Source organism: Psammomys obesus, unplaced genomic scaffold (genome assembly GCF_907164565.1).
Source record: "Psammomys obesus unplaced genomic scaffold, mPsaObe1.curated_primary_1811, whole genome shotgun sequence".
Classification (NCBI taxonomy): domain Eukaryota; kingdom Metazoa; phylum Chordata; class Mammalia; order Rodentia; family Muridae; genus Psammomys; species Psammomys obesus.
In genome coordinates this window covers 248,688-261,398 of record NW_026596091.1, presented here as the reverse complement: position 1 = coordinate 261,398, position 12,711 = coordinate 248,688, and the positions used below count along the sequence as shown (strand labels likewise).

Here is a 12,711-nt window from a genome sequence, read left to right as displayed (position 1 = left end):
CAAAAACAAACAAACAAACAAACAAACAAAAACAGGACTCCTGACCCTCTCTACTCCGGGAGAGTAGAAAAAACAATAGGAAAACAATCCTGTATTTTTCTATTATCTTGTATTCCCTCTACCAGCCTCATCCATTCATTCATTCATTCATTCATTCATTCATTCATTCATTCATTCATTTAACAGTTTTGGAAGCCTGCTGCATTGAAGGCTTGATGCCAAGTGCTGACACTCCAGGTTGTACCTGTTATCTGGTTACTAGGGATGCTGTTGAGTGCCAAAGAACTCATCATAAGAACAACTCCCAAGAAGGGAAGGGAGGGAACTGGAACAGTGAGAGTACATGGAAGTCGTTTTGCCTTTCAGAGACAGGAGGTTTCCCTAGTGAGGCAGCATTTCAGTTAAAGAGACACTGATGCATGGAAACAAAGTGGCACCTTACTGGTACCTTGAACAACTACACCACAGAAATATCACACACCTCCTCAGATTCAAGATCCTTGCTCCCAGCTAAGTCAACTTTATGTCCAGGAACCAGCCATCCCCTAGGACTTTTGCCCTGTCCTTGGCCAAATGATGCATATCTTTCTCCCAAATTGCCAGTGGCCAAGGAAGCAATTAAGGGTGACTGCCATTAAAAGCAATTGGATTAGAAATTAATTGCATTAATATCTAATTAATCAAATCTGAGAAGATGCCTGAGGCCAGGGACCCTTGCCATTTGCCTCCCAAGAGCTTCACACTGAGGTCATCTTGTGAAGAGAAAGGCAGGAGCAGGCTGGAGGTTTTGTTTTCTGTTCCTTTGGCAGACCAAGTTCCAGACATCCTGACTTTCTGGACATGTATTCTTTTGCTTCTCTTTCATGGCCTCTTTATTTTATGCACAAACACCAATGACACCAAGAGCTGTTTCCTGGTTCCTGGCTTAAGCAGAATCACACAGTGCACATTCCCTTTCCCTAGAGAACCAAGGCCTAAAACCTGAGCATCTCCAGGCCACGCTTGCTCAGAAACCCAAAGCACAATGTGGGTACCAGCTATGGAGTTTCAAGCACTGGAGCTCTGGAGTGGGGAGGTTTTAATGGCATTCCCTGAGATGGAATTGGGCTGAAATGATTTGCAGCTTTCCAGATATTCTGAGCGTGTATGGATCAGGTTTATTTTTAGCCACAGGCATTCATTTCTTGCCAAAAAACCCTGCTTAAATAAAACCAAGATTAATATTTTTACTTAACGGAAAGAGTTAGTCAGGACAGGCTTTGAACTGGAGCCTGCTTATCTTGATGGGGAGTGCATTTTATAATGTCTGGCCTTGGCTTCTACATAAACAAAAAGGGCCTTTGAAACTGACAAGAGAGAAGAGCCCTGGGGAACCAGGCTAGGATGTAGGAAGTGCTTATTCTGGGGGAGGCTGTAAGGGAGGGGTATCTTCCTGGAAAGTGGGAAGAGGACCTTGGTTTTACTAGGAGCTGGCTGCAGTTTTGCCTCATTCTTAGCCAGTTCCTTGCCCTCCCCCCTCCTCTCACAGTCTGGTCCAAGTTTCTGCTTCCTTTAATTTCAGATGCACCAAACAAGGTGTCTTCTTGAGGATGGATCCAGGACAGATGTTCCTGATGTCTCTCCCAAAGACAGACTCCACTCCCTTGTACCATAGGGGTTCTGGCCCTGGTTCTTTCCTCTGTGCTTGCCATACTTTCCTATCGTTTGTATGTTACTCCTGCCTTTGGACTTAGAGTCCCTTGGGCCTCTTTTATCCCATTATCCCCAAGTTAGACACAGGCCTCAGTCAGTGGGGGGATGGACAGATGTTTGTCTGACCTACCAGCTGAGGATTGCCCTTATCCTATTTTCATGGATCGAAAGCTAAGAAAGACTTGGTTATCTTCCACAGTTTACACAAGAGAGTTACTTATATATCCTTAAATCATACTCTTTGTGTGTGGTGCTGCACATGTGAAAATCACACTGAACTTAGTGTATTCAGAACAAATGTATTAAAAGCCTGTGATGTTTCAGGTCCTCCTGGGTTCTCTGAGTAGAACAGTTGGCCAAACAAGGCCTTGGAAGCCTGCATTCTATTGGGAAAATATAGTTAATCAATAAACAGGTGGCCTCGTGGTGGCAAGTGTCAGATAGAAAACAATGAGTCTAGAGCATGGTGGAGTGACTGTAGGATTGGGGAGGGTTATACAGAAAGGCAGTAGAGATGGAACCCTGACATATAGGTGATGAAGAGAACAATGCAGGAATGAAGCAAGGGTGCCCAAACTTAGCAACTGCAAGTGTAAAGATTCTGGGGTGTGTGTTCGGGGTGCTGGGGATAGGAATTGAGCAAGCTGCCATTTCCTGACACTGAGAAGACCCTCAGAGGCCCGGTTATGGGAGTGGCCTATATCCAGGAGCTCAGTGTTGGAGAAGTTATACCTCATATAGCTTAGCAGAATTCCAGGTGTGAGTGTCATTAGAGAGAGGCATAAAAGAGTCATGGAAGTTCCTGATCAGGGATTCCGAGCAGGGGGAAGTTGTCCTTGCACAGGTTGTATAGAAAACCACAGTTGTAAATAAGAGGCTATTTAAGTAAGAATGAGTATTCTTACTTAAGTATATTTAAGTAAGTAAGAATATTTAAGTAAGTATATAAGTATTTAAGTAAGTATTTAAGTAAGAATATGCCATTGATTGGACTGAGTCTCTTGAATGTTATGGGTAATTTTGACAAACTGGCTTTGGTGAGGTGAGGAGAGAATCCAAGTTCCATGTGAGAGAGAGCACCTGTGAGGTTGGTAGTCATATCCCACCATATGTATGCTAGGATGAGAAGTGACCCGCAGGAGGTCACACAATGACAGTAACAGTGTGCTTTGTGCCTCGTATTATTTCACACTATCATCACTGATTCATTAGAGATCTTCTTGTCTGACATTCTGGCTTGAGCCAATTTAGAGTCTGGGGTCATGGCACCCACAAGGCTGAGATCCAAGGAGACCTGGATGTTTCTAAGCCTCTTTCATCTTCATTCCTACTGCCTAGTCCTCAAATGTAGATCAAGGGTCTCCAAAGAGGTGACAGGTTCCTGATGAAGGACATTCAAGAAAATGAGTGCAGAAAGATGCTGTGTATCTTCAGAGGAAGACTTTGAGGAGCCAAAAAAAAAATAGATAAAATAAAATGCTACAAATCTGCAAGTCCTGTCCAGACCCCTGCTTGTGAATTATCTGCTTAGCTCCAAGGTTGCAAAGTACTTATACATACACATTGTCCTGTGCTGGGGAAGAAGAGTAAGCTAAATAAACAATCTACCACTATTTGTTGATGGTGACTATTTGCAGATTCTTGCTAGTAACCAGAAAGAGGGAAGAAGGAAGTGGGGAGAGAAGGAGAGGGAAGGAGGGTTACACAGAGTCCTGCCTGCCCTTCAGTCTCTATAGTTTCAGGGCAGAGCCAGCCATGTGGCTCCTAGGAGAGGATACATGGAGTGGTATGGCTCTTGATGGGAGCCTGAGATAGGCCATTTCCACAAACTTGCGGGCTTTTATTCCACACATTAGCCAGACCAGCAGCCCCACTGCTCATCCTTCCAGCCTGTCAGTAGGAAAATACATTCATTGGGTCAGGGAGAGAAAGGTCTGCATTTGATTGATGGTGGTTCAATTGGTGGAACAGTCTGAAAGGTTGTGAGGAGAGGCATGGTCCAGCTCCAGGGTGTCTTGTCCTTCTCTGAATATGTTGATTAACAGCAGATGTGTGATTTTTAGAGATACACCAGTGATCTGCTTGCCTGGGAACTATTACTGTTTAAAATTTGTGGGGTTGGGGTCCACATTGCTAGCAAAAGGGGGTGGACAATGGGGAGGGAGAAAATTAACAACCTTATATGCTTGGAAGAGGTATGCTCTCTCTGCCTTAGTTTTGCAAACACTTACCAACCTTTCCAAAATGTATTATAAGGAAGAAACACATTCTAAAGAGATGTGCTTTCATGCCTGCTTTCCCAGGTCTCTGATATATTTAAATACTCCACATATATCTGTTGATCTGTGAGTCAATTCCCAATCACACACAGCATGCCCTTTCCTCTTTTTGTGGTCTATAGAGTGAGCAAGTCTTTTATTATCCTTCCTTCTATACCCACAACCTCTAGTCAGTTTCTTCTCAGGAACTTTTAAGTTGAAATATTATTGACTCCTTAATTGATCTCTTCCTGCCCCTTTTAATCTCCTTGCCCTCTGAAGCAGAGAAGACCACAGAGGGCCTAGAGAGCCTCAGTGGCCTAGATGGGCTGGGACTCCTCCTTCCAGGCCCTGGCAGTACTTATAACCCATGATGATTTGTTCTATGGTGCTAAACTCCACTCTGTCTCCCTCCTAGACTGCAGTCTGTGAAAGAAGGAAATGGTGCTTTCATTTCTTGCTATCACCCCTACCAAGCATTCATGTGTCTATACACTAGTCTAGGTTATTCCCAGGCTGGCTCAGCTGCTGAAGGTTGATGGGAGAATAGTGTGTGGCCATTCTCTAGTAGTAATAAAGAGAACCTGTATTCATCCTGGTCCATCTCAAAGCTGCCATTTGGAGGTGGAGGGAGCAGTTAGGTGAGCTGTCAGTTCCAAGTTGTGAAGCCATTTTCTGTTGCTGTTGAAGTCTTAGACACTCTCAACCTTCTTGTTCCCTGTGACCTCCGCCTGGGCCAGTGACTGCCTCTGGGGAAAACCTTATTGCCAAATAGGAAAACACAGAATAACACACATTCAAATTGCACAGAACAACCGAAAGTAAATGAAGTTATAATTGATGAGCCAAACAGGTGGATTTGGGCCTGGCAAGCGACTGGACTTGGAAACACTCTGAATCTATTTGGAAGCATAGAATATTGTTTAATTTTAGTTTAGTTTCAAGAGGTTTTGTTTTTTAGAGAAAACATTGGTGTGGCCTCTAGCCTTGGCTGTCTCTGCTTCTACCTCCATCTCTCTGGACCACGGATAATATATTCCTTGGCAGGTCCTACTAGGTCACTGTTGGGTTATCTGTAGTGACAAGATGAGACACTTATGGAGGTGCTTCAGCCTGAAGGCCTCATGCACACTAATTCTGGGTCCTTTCATGTGTGCTCTCAAACCATTCTTTGTGATTTTTTCAAGGCTGAGATATTTTAATGAGTTTTCCTCATTTTCATCCCAGCCAGGAATCTCTCCTCTACCCTAGTCTCATGGAAGGTTGGCAGGTCTTAGCTGATGGGTCTTTAGGTGGACAGATATCAAATGAGGTTCTGGTAGTGGTGGCAATGGTAGTGGCAGTGGGTTAAGATGCACAGTGCTTAGGGTAGATCACACACTGTTCTTGGTGCTTGTTCTTGGCCTTCACAGCAGCTTTCTGATGACTGCTATCAACACTATCATTTTATGCATCAAGACACTGAGGCCCAGAGAGCTTTAGTAAATTTTCTATGGTCACATGGTACCCCTGCTAGGATTTGGCTCCATGCAGGGAGCCTGCCAAGCCCAGGTCTTTATGGAGTTTCTCCATTAGTTATAAGTATGTCACTTGTAATTGATGTGAAGGCATTGTGCCAATAAAAAAAGGAGAGATCTGTAGTGAGACCACACAGTAATGGTGGGATTTGAACTTGGATGTAACTCCCTGAGCACAAAAAAAAAAAAAAAAAAAAAAAAAAATCAGTGTATATTTTTTTCAAACTGTCCCCAGATGTAAAAGTTCCTAGTTCAGAACATTTCAGGATAAGAAAAGATTTGGCTGACCTTATATGCAGAAGTTTCCAGTAGTACCTAGATTAATAGGGCAGGCTTGCTTAAGACATTTTCTTTCTAAATCAAGGTGAGCTTGCTGCAGGAAAGGCTAGATGCTGCTATTTAAAGGAATCCTTCTTGCCTTCTTCCCCTTAGGTAAATCCTTACTTCCCAGTTTACCTCTGGATAAGTGAAGCAGCTGAACATAGAGTCACTTCAGTTCCTTGAGAATCTGTTGTTAAGTCCAGGTAGATCTTCTTTCTGCCCAACAGTTGGGCTGTTCCAATGTGCCCCTGAGGTTGGGGTAGATGAAAGAGTCCCTGGAGCAGACATGGAGGTTGTTCTGGCACCTTGTCAATCAATGTCTGGCTTTTACAATAGACCTGGAAATAGCCATTCACTCCATCTTGACTTGAATGCCTCAGGTCTGGATCTGGCTTTGTTAGTGGGCTTTGTGTTGTCAGGATGGTAAAAAGGTCTTAGAGGGGTCAGTGATTCATTCAAGTTTTGATTTCATGTCTGACCACAAAAGTGGGATCCAGGCTCAGTAAGCAAAAAACCCCAGAGGGATGAGGACTTGGTTCCTCATGAAAATGTTTTTTAAAGCAAACAGATTAAAGAATTTAGAAACATTACGGGATATCTACAGGAGAGAAGGATAAGAGACACAGCAGAATGAAAGTGCTTTTATGCAAGCGTGCACACGTGTGCATGTACATGCTAGTGTGTGTGTGTGTGTCTGTGTGTGTGTGTGTTATTGGTGAAGGGAATTCAACAAGTATTTATTGAGTGTGTGCATTTGTTGCATGTCTGAAGGAACTTGAGGTTAGAGCGTCAATAGCACCTTCAAACTAAAGAGTTTGGTTCACAGCTCAAAACCAGTAAACATGCCTCCATCCTGTAAAGTCCTAGTAGGTGAACTTCAGATGCCACACTGCCCCCCTGCAGCAGCTCCCGACTTTCATTAGTTTTTATAATTAGGTGATCTCCCCCACATATCCATATACAATGACTTACTCTCTATAGTTATAGCTCCCCCTTTCAACATGTGGTCCTTGGTTGCTCTGTGGAGTTCGTTTTAAGGGGGAGATAGAAAGACCTGGAGGGGACAGGAACTCCATAAGGAGAGCAACAGAACCAAAAAATCTGGGCCCAGAGGTCTTTTCTGAGACTGATACTCTAACAAAGGACCATGCATGGAGATAACCTAGAACCCCTGTACAGATGTAGCCCATGGCAGCTCAGTGTCCAAATGGGTTCCATAGTAAGGGGAACAGAGGTTGTCTCTGACATGAACTCAGTGGCTGGCTCTTTGATCACCCCCCCCTGAAGGGGGGAGCAGCCTTACCAGGCCACAGAGGAAGACAATGCATCCAATCCTGATGAGACCTGGTAGGCTAGGGTCAGATGAAAGGGGAGGAGGACCTCCCCTATCAGTAGACTAGCAGAGGGACATGGGAGGAGAAGAGGTAGGCAGGGAGGGATTGGAAAGAGGTGAGGGAGGGGGCTACAGTTGGGATACAAAGTGAATAAATTGTAATAAATTGAAAAATAAATTTAAAAAAACCCTGAAGACTGTTTTGAAGGGAGAGGGTATCTTTTACAGTCAGACAGGAGCAGAAGTAACAGGCTCTTAATCATCTTAGTGAATCCCTCTTTATTTTTGAGAAAAGTCTAATCAGGGAGTGCAAGATCTACTTGTTATTTTCATGCCTGGAAACAACATACACTGTGGGAGGCAGTGGAGGAGTAAATAATGATCAATACTGTTGAGTATGGTAGGTGTGCACTGAGAGTGCATATTGTAGGAGTCTTTCCATTTTGGGTGCTAAGGATAATGATTCTAATAACATTCATCTAAAGAAGATACGTCAAAGGCAAGGTTATGCTATACCTGCTTTTTCTCACCTAACTGCTTCAGTTCAAAGGATCTGGACTATTGTGAATGTTGTTTAGGGATGGTAAGCCAGAATCAAAGTTTCCTACTTGTCTCCATCACAACAGGGGAGCTGGAGTGGAGACTACTCAAAAGGCTTCCTGGGATCTAGATTTGGTTGTGATTCCTTGCTTAGTGCTGAGCATGGCGGGACAGTTAGAATGCTGAGTTGTGATGCTAAGAGAGCTGGAATTCATCACACCCTTGTGGATGAGCCAGGACATGTGGAGACAGGGGATCAGGAAGAGATGCCCCTTCCAGGTGTGGTTCATTCCTTCCTAACCCTGTTCCTCTCTGTCTTGTGCTCTCTACAGTGATCCGGGCCAAAGTGGTGGGAAAGAAGCTGGTGAAGGAGGGGCCCTTTGGCACACTGGTCTACACCATTAAGCAGATGAAGGTGAGTGACATAATCACTTGCCCCAGGAGAGATCTTGGGGGCTTTCCAGCAAGATCTTTTTCCATGCCCAAGGGAGGCTAAGTGGTTGGAATTGGAATGTGTGTTTGCTCAGTGTAGAAGCCTCAGCCAGCTCCAGGGAGCTGCTGAGGTAACAGAAAGATAGGGTGGCTGCTTGCTCCAAAGCTTGCAAAGTCACTCAGAGGTCCTTGTTAGGAAGTTGAGCCTTAGAACCAGGCAGGCTTCTTTGTTACCTGATGAATGTGAAACCTCAGCCCAGTCACTGCTCTTCTTTGGCTTGTCTAATGCCCCTAAGATCCTCATCTTGGACCACATCATTCCCAAGAGCTCTTGCGAGCTGACCTGCATTGTACCTACAGGGGCAGTGCAGTCACTAAGGCTACATGATAGATCTCCATTCACCCAGTCTTCACATTGAAAAAGTGCTAAGTACAGGGCCCTCTCTCTATTTCCCAGATTTGGTTGTCTTCCTGCATTATAGCTCATTAGGAATATTTGCTAAGCATAGTCACATCATCAGACCATTCATTCAACACTTGAATGGTCCTAAACCTGGCAGGGAAGTCTATCATAAGGAAAACAGAGAACCCATGTCCTGGTCCTGTTGCTACTCCTAAAGAGGTTACTGAATTTGGCCTAGTTCTTTTCTAAGCCATAGTGTTACCATGTGTTGGTAGTGTAGGGTTAGGCTTAGCACCTATAAGTCCTCATTGTTCAAGCATCGTAACTGGTAGTGTCTACCTTAGGCAGTTTCTACCTTAGGATTATAGTTATATGAGGGAAGAAGATACATGTACTGACTAGTCACAAGTTTAAGACGGGATGTGCAGAGGTCTATGTGAACTGCCTGTCCTTTTACTCATTGCTGGTCTTTGCATCTTTGGGCATTATGTGTGTGTGTGCGCATATGTGTGTGTGTGTGTGTGTGTGTGTGTGGAGGGTCGTCTGGCATGTAACAGGCAGATCTTGGAGAATGGTTTTCATCTAATTAAAGATGAAACCATTGGAGAATGGTTTTCATCTAATTAAAGAGATGGAGGTGAGACCCACAGGTCTGAAAAATCTTCAGGGGAGACAAGTGTTAAGGCCCAGGTTGGACTTGTCTTGGGGGGTGTGGGGTGACTCACCCCTAGGTAGAGCCCAGTTATCCTAGAGGCTGACCTTCAGGTCTGAGGCCTGTGGCTAGATGCACTAATTCTGTGGAACCTGTTGCTCTGGCTTCAACTGTAGAAACACTCCCAGGCTTTTGGTTATGTAATGTTCAGACTCAGCCCTGGCCTGTTGCCCTTGGCCGCCTGAGCTTGGTCATGAGAGCAGTTCATGCTTTCAGACAGCCTGGAGGCCAGGAGTGGGAAGCCAGAAGAGTAGTAAGGACCCCAAGACCCACTTTGCAACCTCTGGCAGTGGAGGCCCTCCCCTGCTCCCTATGCAACAACTCCATTGTGAGAAACTTTGAGGTTGCCGTAGAGAAATAGCTGGGAAGCAGGAATTCCTAAATTGGCTTGCCTTCCTTCCTGCCCTTAGGGCTTAGAAGCCCAGTTACCAGAGGCCTTTCTGTCAGCAGAATGTCCCTGGTTGATGTCACACCCACTGGGGGAGTTGTTTAGAGACTAAATAACTGTACTTTCCCCCACCAGTCTGCCAGCACACCACTCAGAACCAGCCTGCTCTCTGTTCTCTGTTCACTGTCCTTCAGCTGGGATCATGGTGTTAGGATGATGGTGTTCAATATTGTAATCTTTCACTTATTTCTGATTAGATTCAGTGGGAAGTAATATAGCCAGAATCATGCATTTATTAAGGGCAGATATGAGTGTCAAGTTGAGGCATTAGGGGACCTTTTCTAATTGTGTGCCTCTTGACATGCAACCTGCAAAAGATGTAACAGGAGCTTCTTCGGAGGAGGGACACTTGTCCAAGGTTGGTAAGGTGGACATGACTCCCCAAATTTCCCTATTTAGCCATATCTAATATTTTTCATTAATTTTTGATTCTGTTCCCAGCCCTGTGTTATGACCCATATAACTAGTCAAAAAAAAAAATTTTTTTTTTTTTAATATCTAGAGGGACCACCTGCCTGCATGTCAGGGCAGGTACTGGATAGGAATGGGAGTCTATCCATTCACCCCAGTCCTCCTCACCCCTGCCTGTGCTGTGGGCTGTAAGATGGGGAGACAAGGATATACTAGTCATAATTATTACAAGACTAGCAAGCAATTTATCAAGCATATGCTATGCCCCAGGCAATCTGCTAAGCCTTTGTATAAACCAGCCTCATGCTAGGGCTGTGAAAAAACCTCGTATTTATCTTCTTAGTGGTGAAGCCACAAACACTTGTAAGTTATGTAACAGACAAGAGTGTTTGACTAAAAAGTAGCAAACTACAGGGTTGTTACCATTGGGTCTTGGAGGACCAGAAGATAACAAAGTACTGGGCCCCCAGGCAGACTACACTGTGGGGTTTGCTCCTCACCTGCTGGTGTCTAGTTCCCTCAGGGGACTTTAAGGCCAGGTTGTGTTTGTTAGTGTGTGATCGAAGAGGTGACTCCTGGTGTGCAAAGGGTATATCAGAAGTGTCTGGAGGAAGCGAAAGTGAAGCAGATGAGGCTGGCACTGGTCCCTCGTCCTATTGTGGATTAGTCCAGAGGGTCAGATATAGCAGCCAGGAAGCTCTGGAGCAGGACTGGAGGAGCTTAGAGAACAGAGGACATGAAAAAGCCAGCATATCTGACCTCTGAGGACAGGCACACAGCATTTCTTCCTTCCTTTAAGGCATGCCTTGAATGTACACAGACCCACAGTGTGGGGTGAGGGGGGGAGACTTTAAGAACACTGAGGGAGCTTATTATAAACCCATACTTAAGAGATTAGCTGAGATTGAGCTGTGGTGCAAAGGTGGAAGTTTCCAGAGCTGGCCTCTGTCATTTGTGGAAGCCTTATCTCCCATCAGGACCATGGGAAAGCAGTTTGTTTGCCAGGGGCTATTGTTTGTGCAGCACAGACATGCTTTCAGGCAGGCTGTAAGGGACAGAATGTGGGGGACATTATGTCCCAGTTGGTCCCAGGAGGATCCCAGGGGTACATGTGCTGGTCATGTGGTTTGCCTGACCTAACTAGGCACAGGACAGATCTGCTGGGCAGTTGGAATGTGCTGGGCCCTTTCCTCAGTGGTTTGTCTAAGCAAATGTCTAACCAGCGGGGTTTCCTCCAGCTGTAAGACCCCTTGACCTTCCGGCCTCTGGAGCCATTGTCCTCCAATGCCTGAGAGTCTTATGGTGCGAGATTCTTATCTAGCCTTTTATCTAGCCCTTGCCAGGACCTTCTCTGTTGTCACATACTCCATCCAGTGAGTGTTTAGTGGAAATATTGCTCAAACCTGAAACATTTTGAACAGTTAGTTTCCCAGCATGGAAGTCAGTATAGCTCGATCTTTGCAGGCTGTAATGATGGTATTCTTTACACTAGGAGTCTTAAATGTATTTCCAGAGTGGTCTCATCCAGCATCAAATATGGCATCTTTCTAGTCTGATCTATGCTCTCCCATGGTGTAACTGAACCCCAAGTTTCCTTGTTCTGTTGGGAAGCCCCAATGGAGAAGAAGGGTTCAGAAAGCATCTATTCCATCAGGACAGTACACTCTGCAAATAAGCAGAAGCCTCTCTCTCACGATTGTGTAGGTCCAAGAGATGGCTTTGTGCTGTGTGGCCCACCTGTCTCTCCTAGCCAATTGCCAGATAGAAGGGAGAACCAAAACAAAACAGCCCATCAGGCCTAGTGGGTTATTGGTAAGGCACCAATGGAGTACACTGTCTAGCTTGTTTTAATTACCTGGTTAATTAACAATGCATGTTAGGGACATAGTTCTCTTTTGAAGCTCTTGGGGTAGGGCTAGTGACAACCAGACATTCAAGGCCTCTTGAGAGTAAGGATCAGGCCAGGCCTCCGTGTCCCCCTCCACTTTCCCTGGCTCACAGCTGACAGTGTGGCCTCAGTAGATCTGAGCTGTGTAACACACATGGACACATCCTAGACAGAATGTATTCAGTCTCTGTTAAGGTCAAAGCAGGTACTCAGAGCACAGGCTGAAACAGAACACACCCCCACCTCCCAAGAGCTAGAAATGAAGACGCCACTGCTGCTGTGGAAGCCATGGCCCCTAAGCTTCAAAGGCTGCAGGTAGAAATGGTGACAGACGACCATTAAGACCACAGACTATGGGTTATCTTTCTTGGACTTTTTGCCCTGCGGTTTACAATTGCGTGACTATAGACAAACCTCTGAGCCTGTCTAAGGCCCAGGCCCTACATCTGTAAAAGTAGGCATTAGGGCTCCTGCCTCTCAGGTTCTGGGCATTCAGTGGCTAGATATTCTAGCAGTCTCCTACCCTCAGTGTCACCAACCCTGGGCCCAGATAACTCTGTACCTGAGGCTGTTCTACATATCATAAGAAGGTTAACAACATCCTTGCTCTCTGTCCACTCCCCTGCCAGGTCTCCAATGTCTCCATTGGGTGCAGCCACTCTACTCAGTCATGTTGTAGATGAATTTTGCATAGTTTAACCTAGTAATAATGATATGCTTAATTAAGAAGTTTTGATTTTTAAAATTTTACATCTA

General features: G+C 45.1%; 2 protein-coding genes across 2 annotated transcripts in view; one reads left to right on the top strand and one right to left on the bottom strand.

Annotated features, from left to right (window-relative positions):
- The window catches only part of Syn3 (synapsin III), a 501,244-nt gene that overhangs the window by 304,004 nt on the left and 184,529 nt on the right, over window positions 1-12,711 (bottom strand). The gene's annotated exons all lie outside the window — the stretch shown is intronic.
- The window catches only part of Timp3 (TIMP metallopeptidase inhibitor 3), a 50,071-nt gene that overhangs the window by 31,537 nt on the left and 5,823 nt on the right, over window positions 1-12,711 (top strand). Inside the window, exon 2 of the mRNA XM_055627973.1 lies at window positions 7,994-8,076. Within this exon, the coding sequence (XP_055483948.1) occupies window positions 7,994-8,076 (83 nt within the window). The remainder of the gene's footprint in view (window positions 1-7,993; window positions 8,077-12,711) is intronic.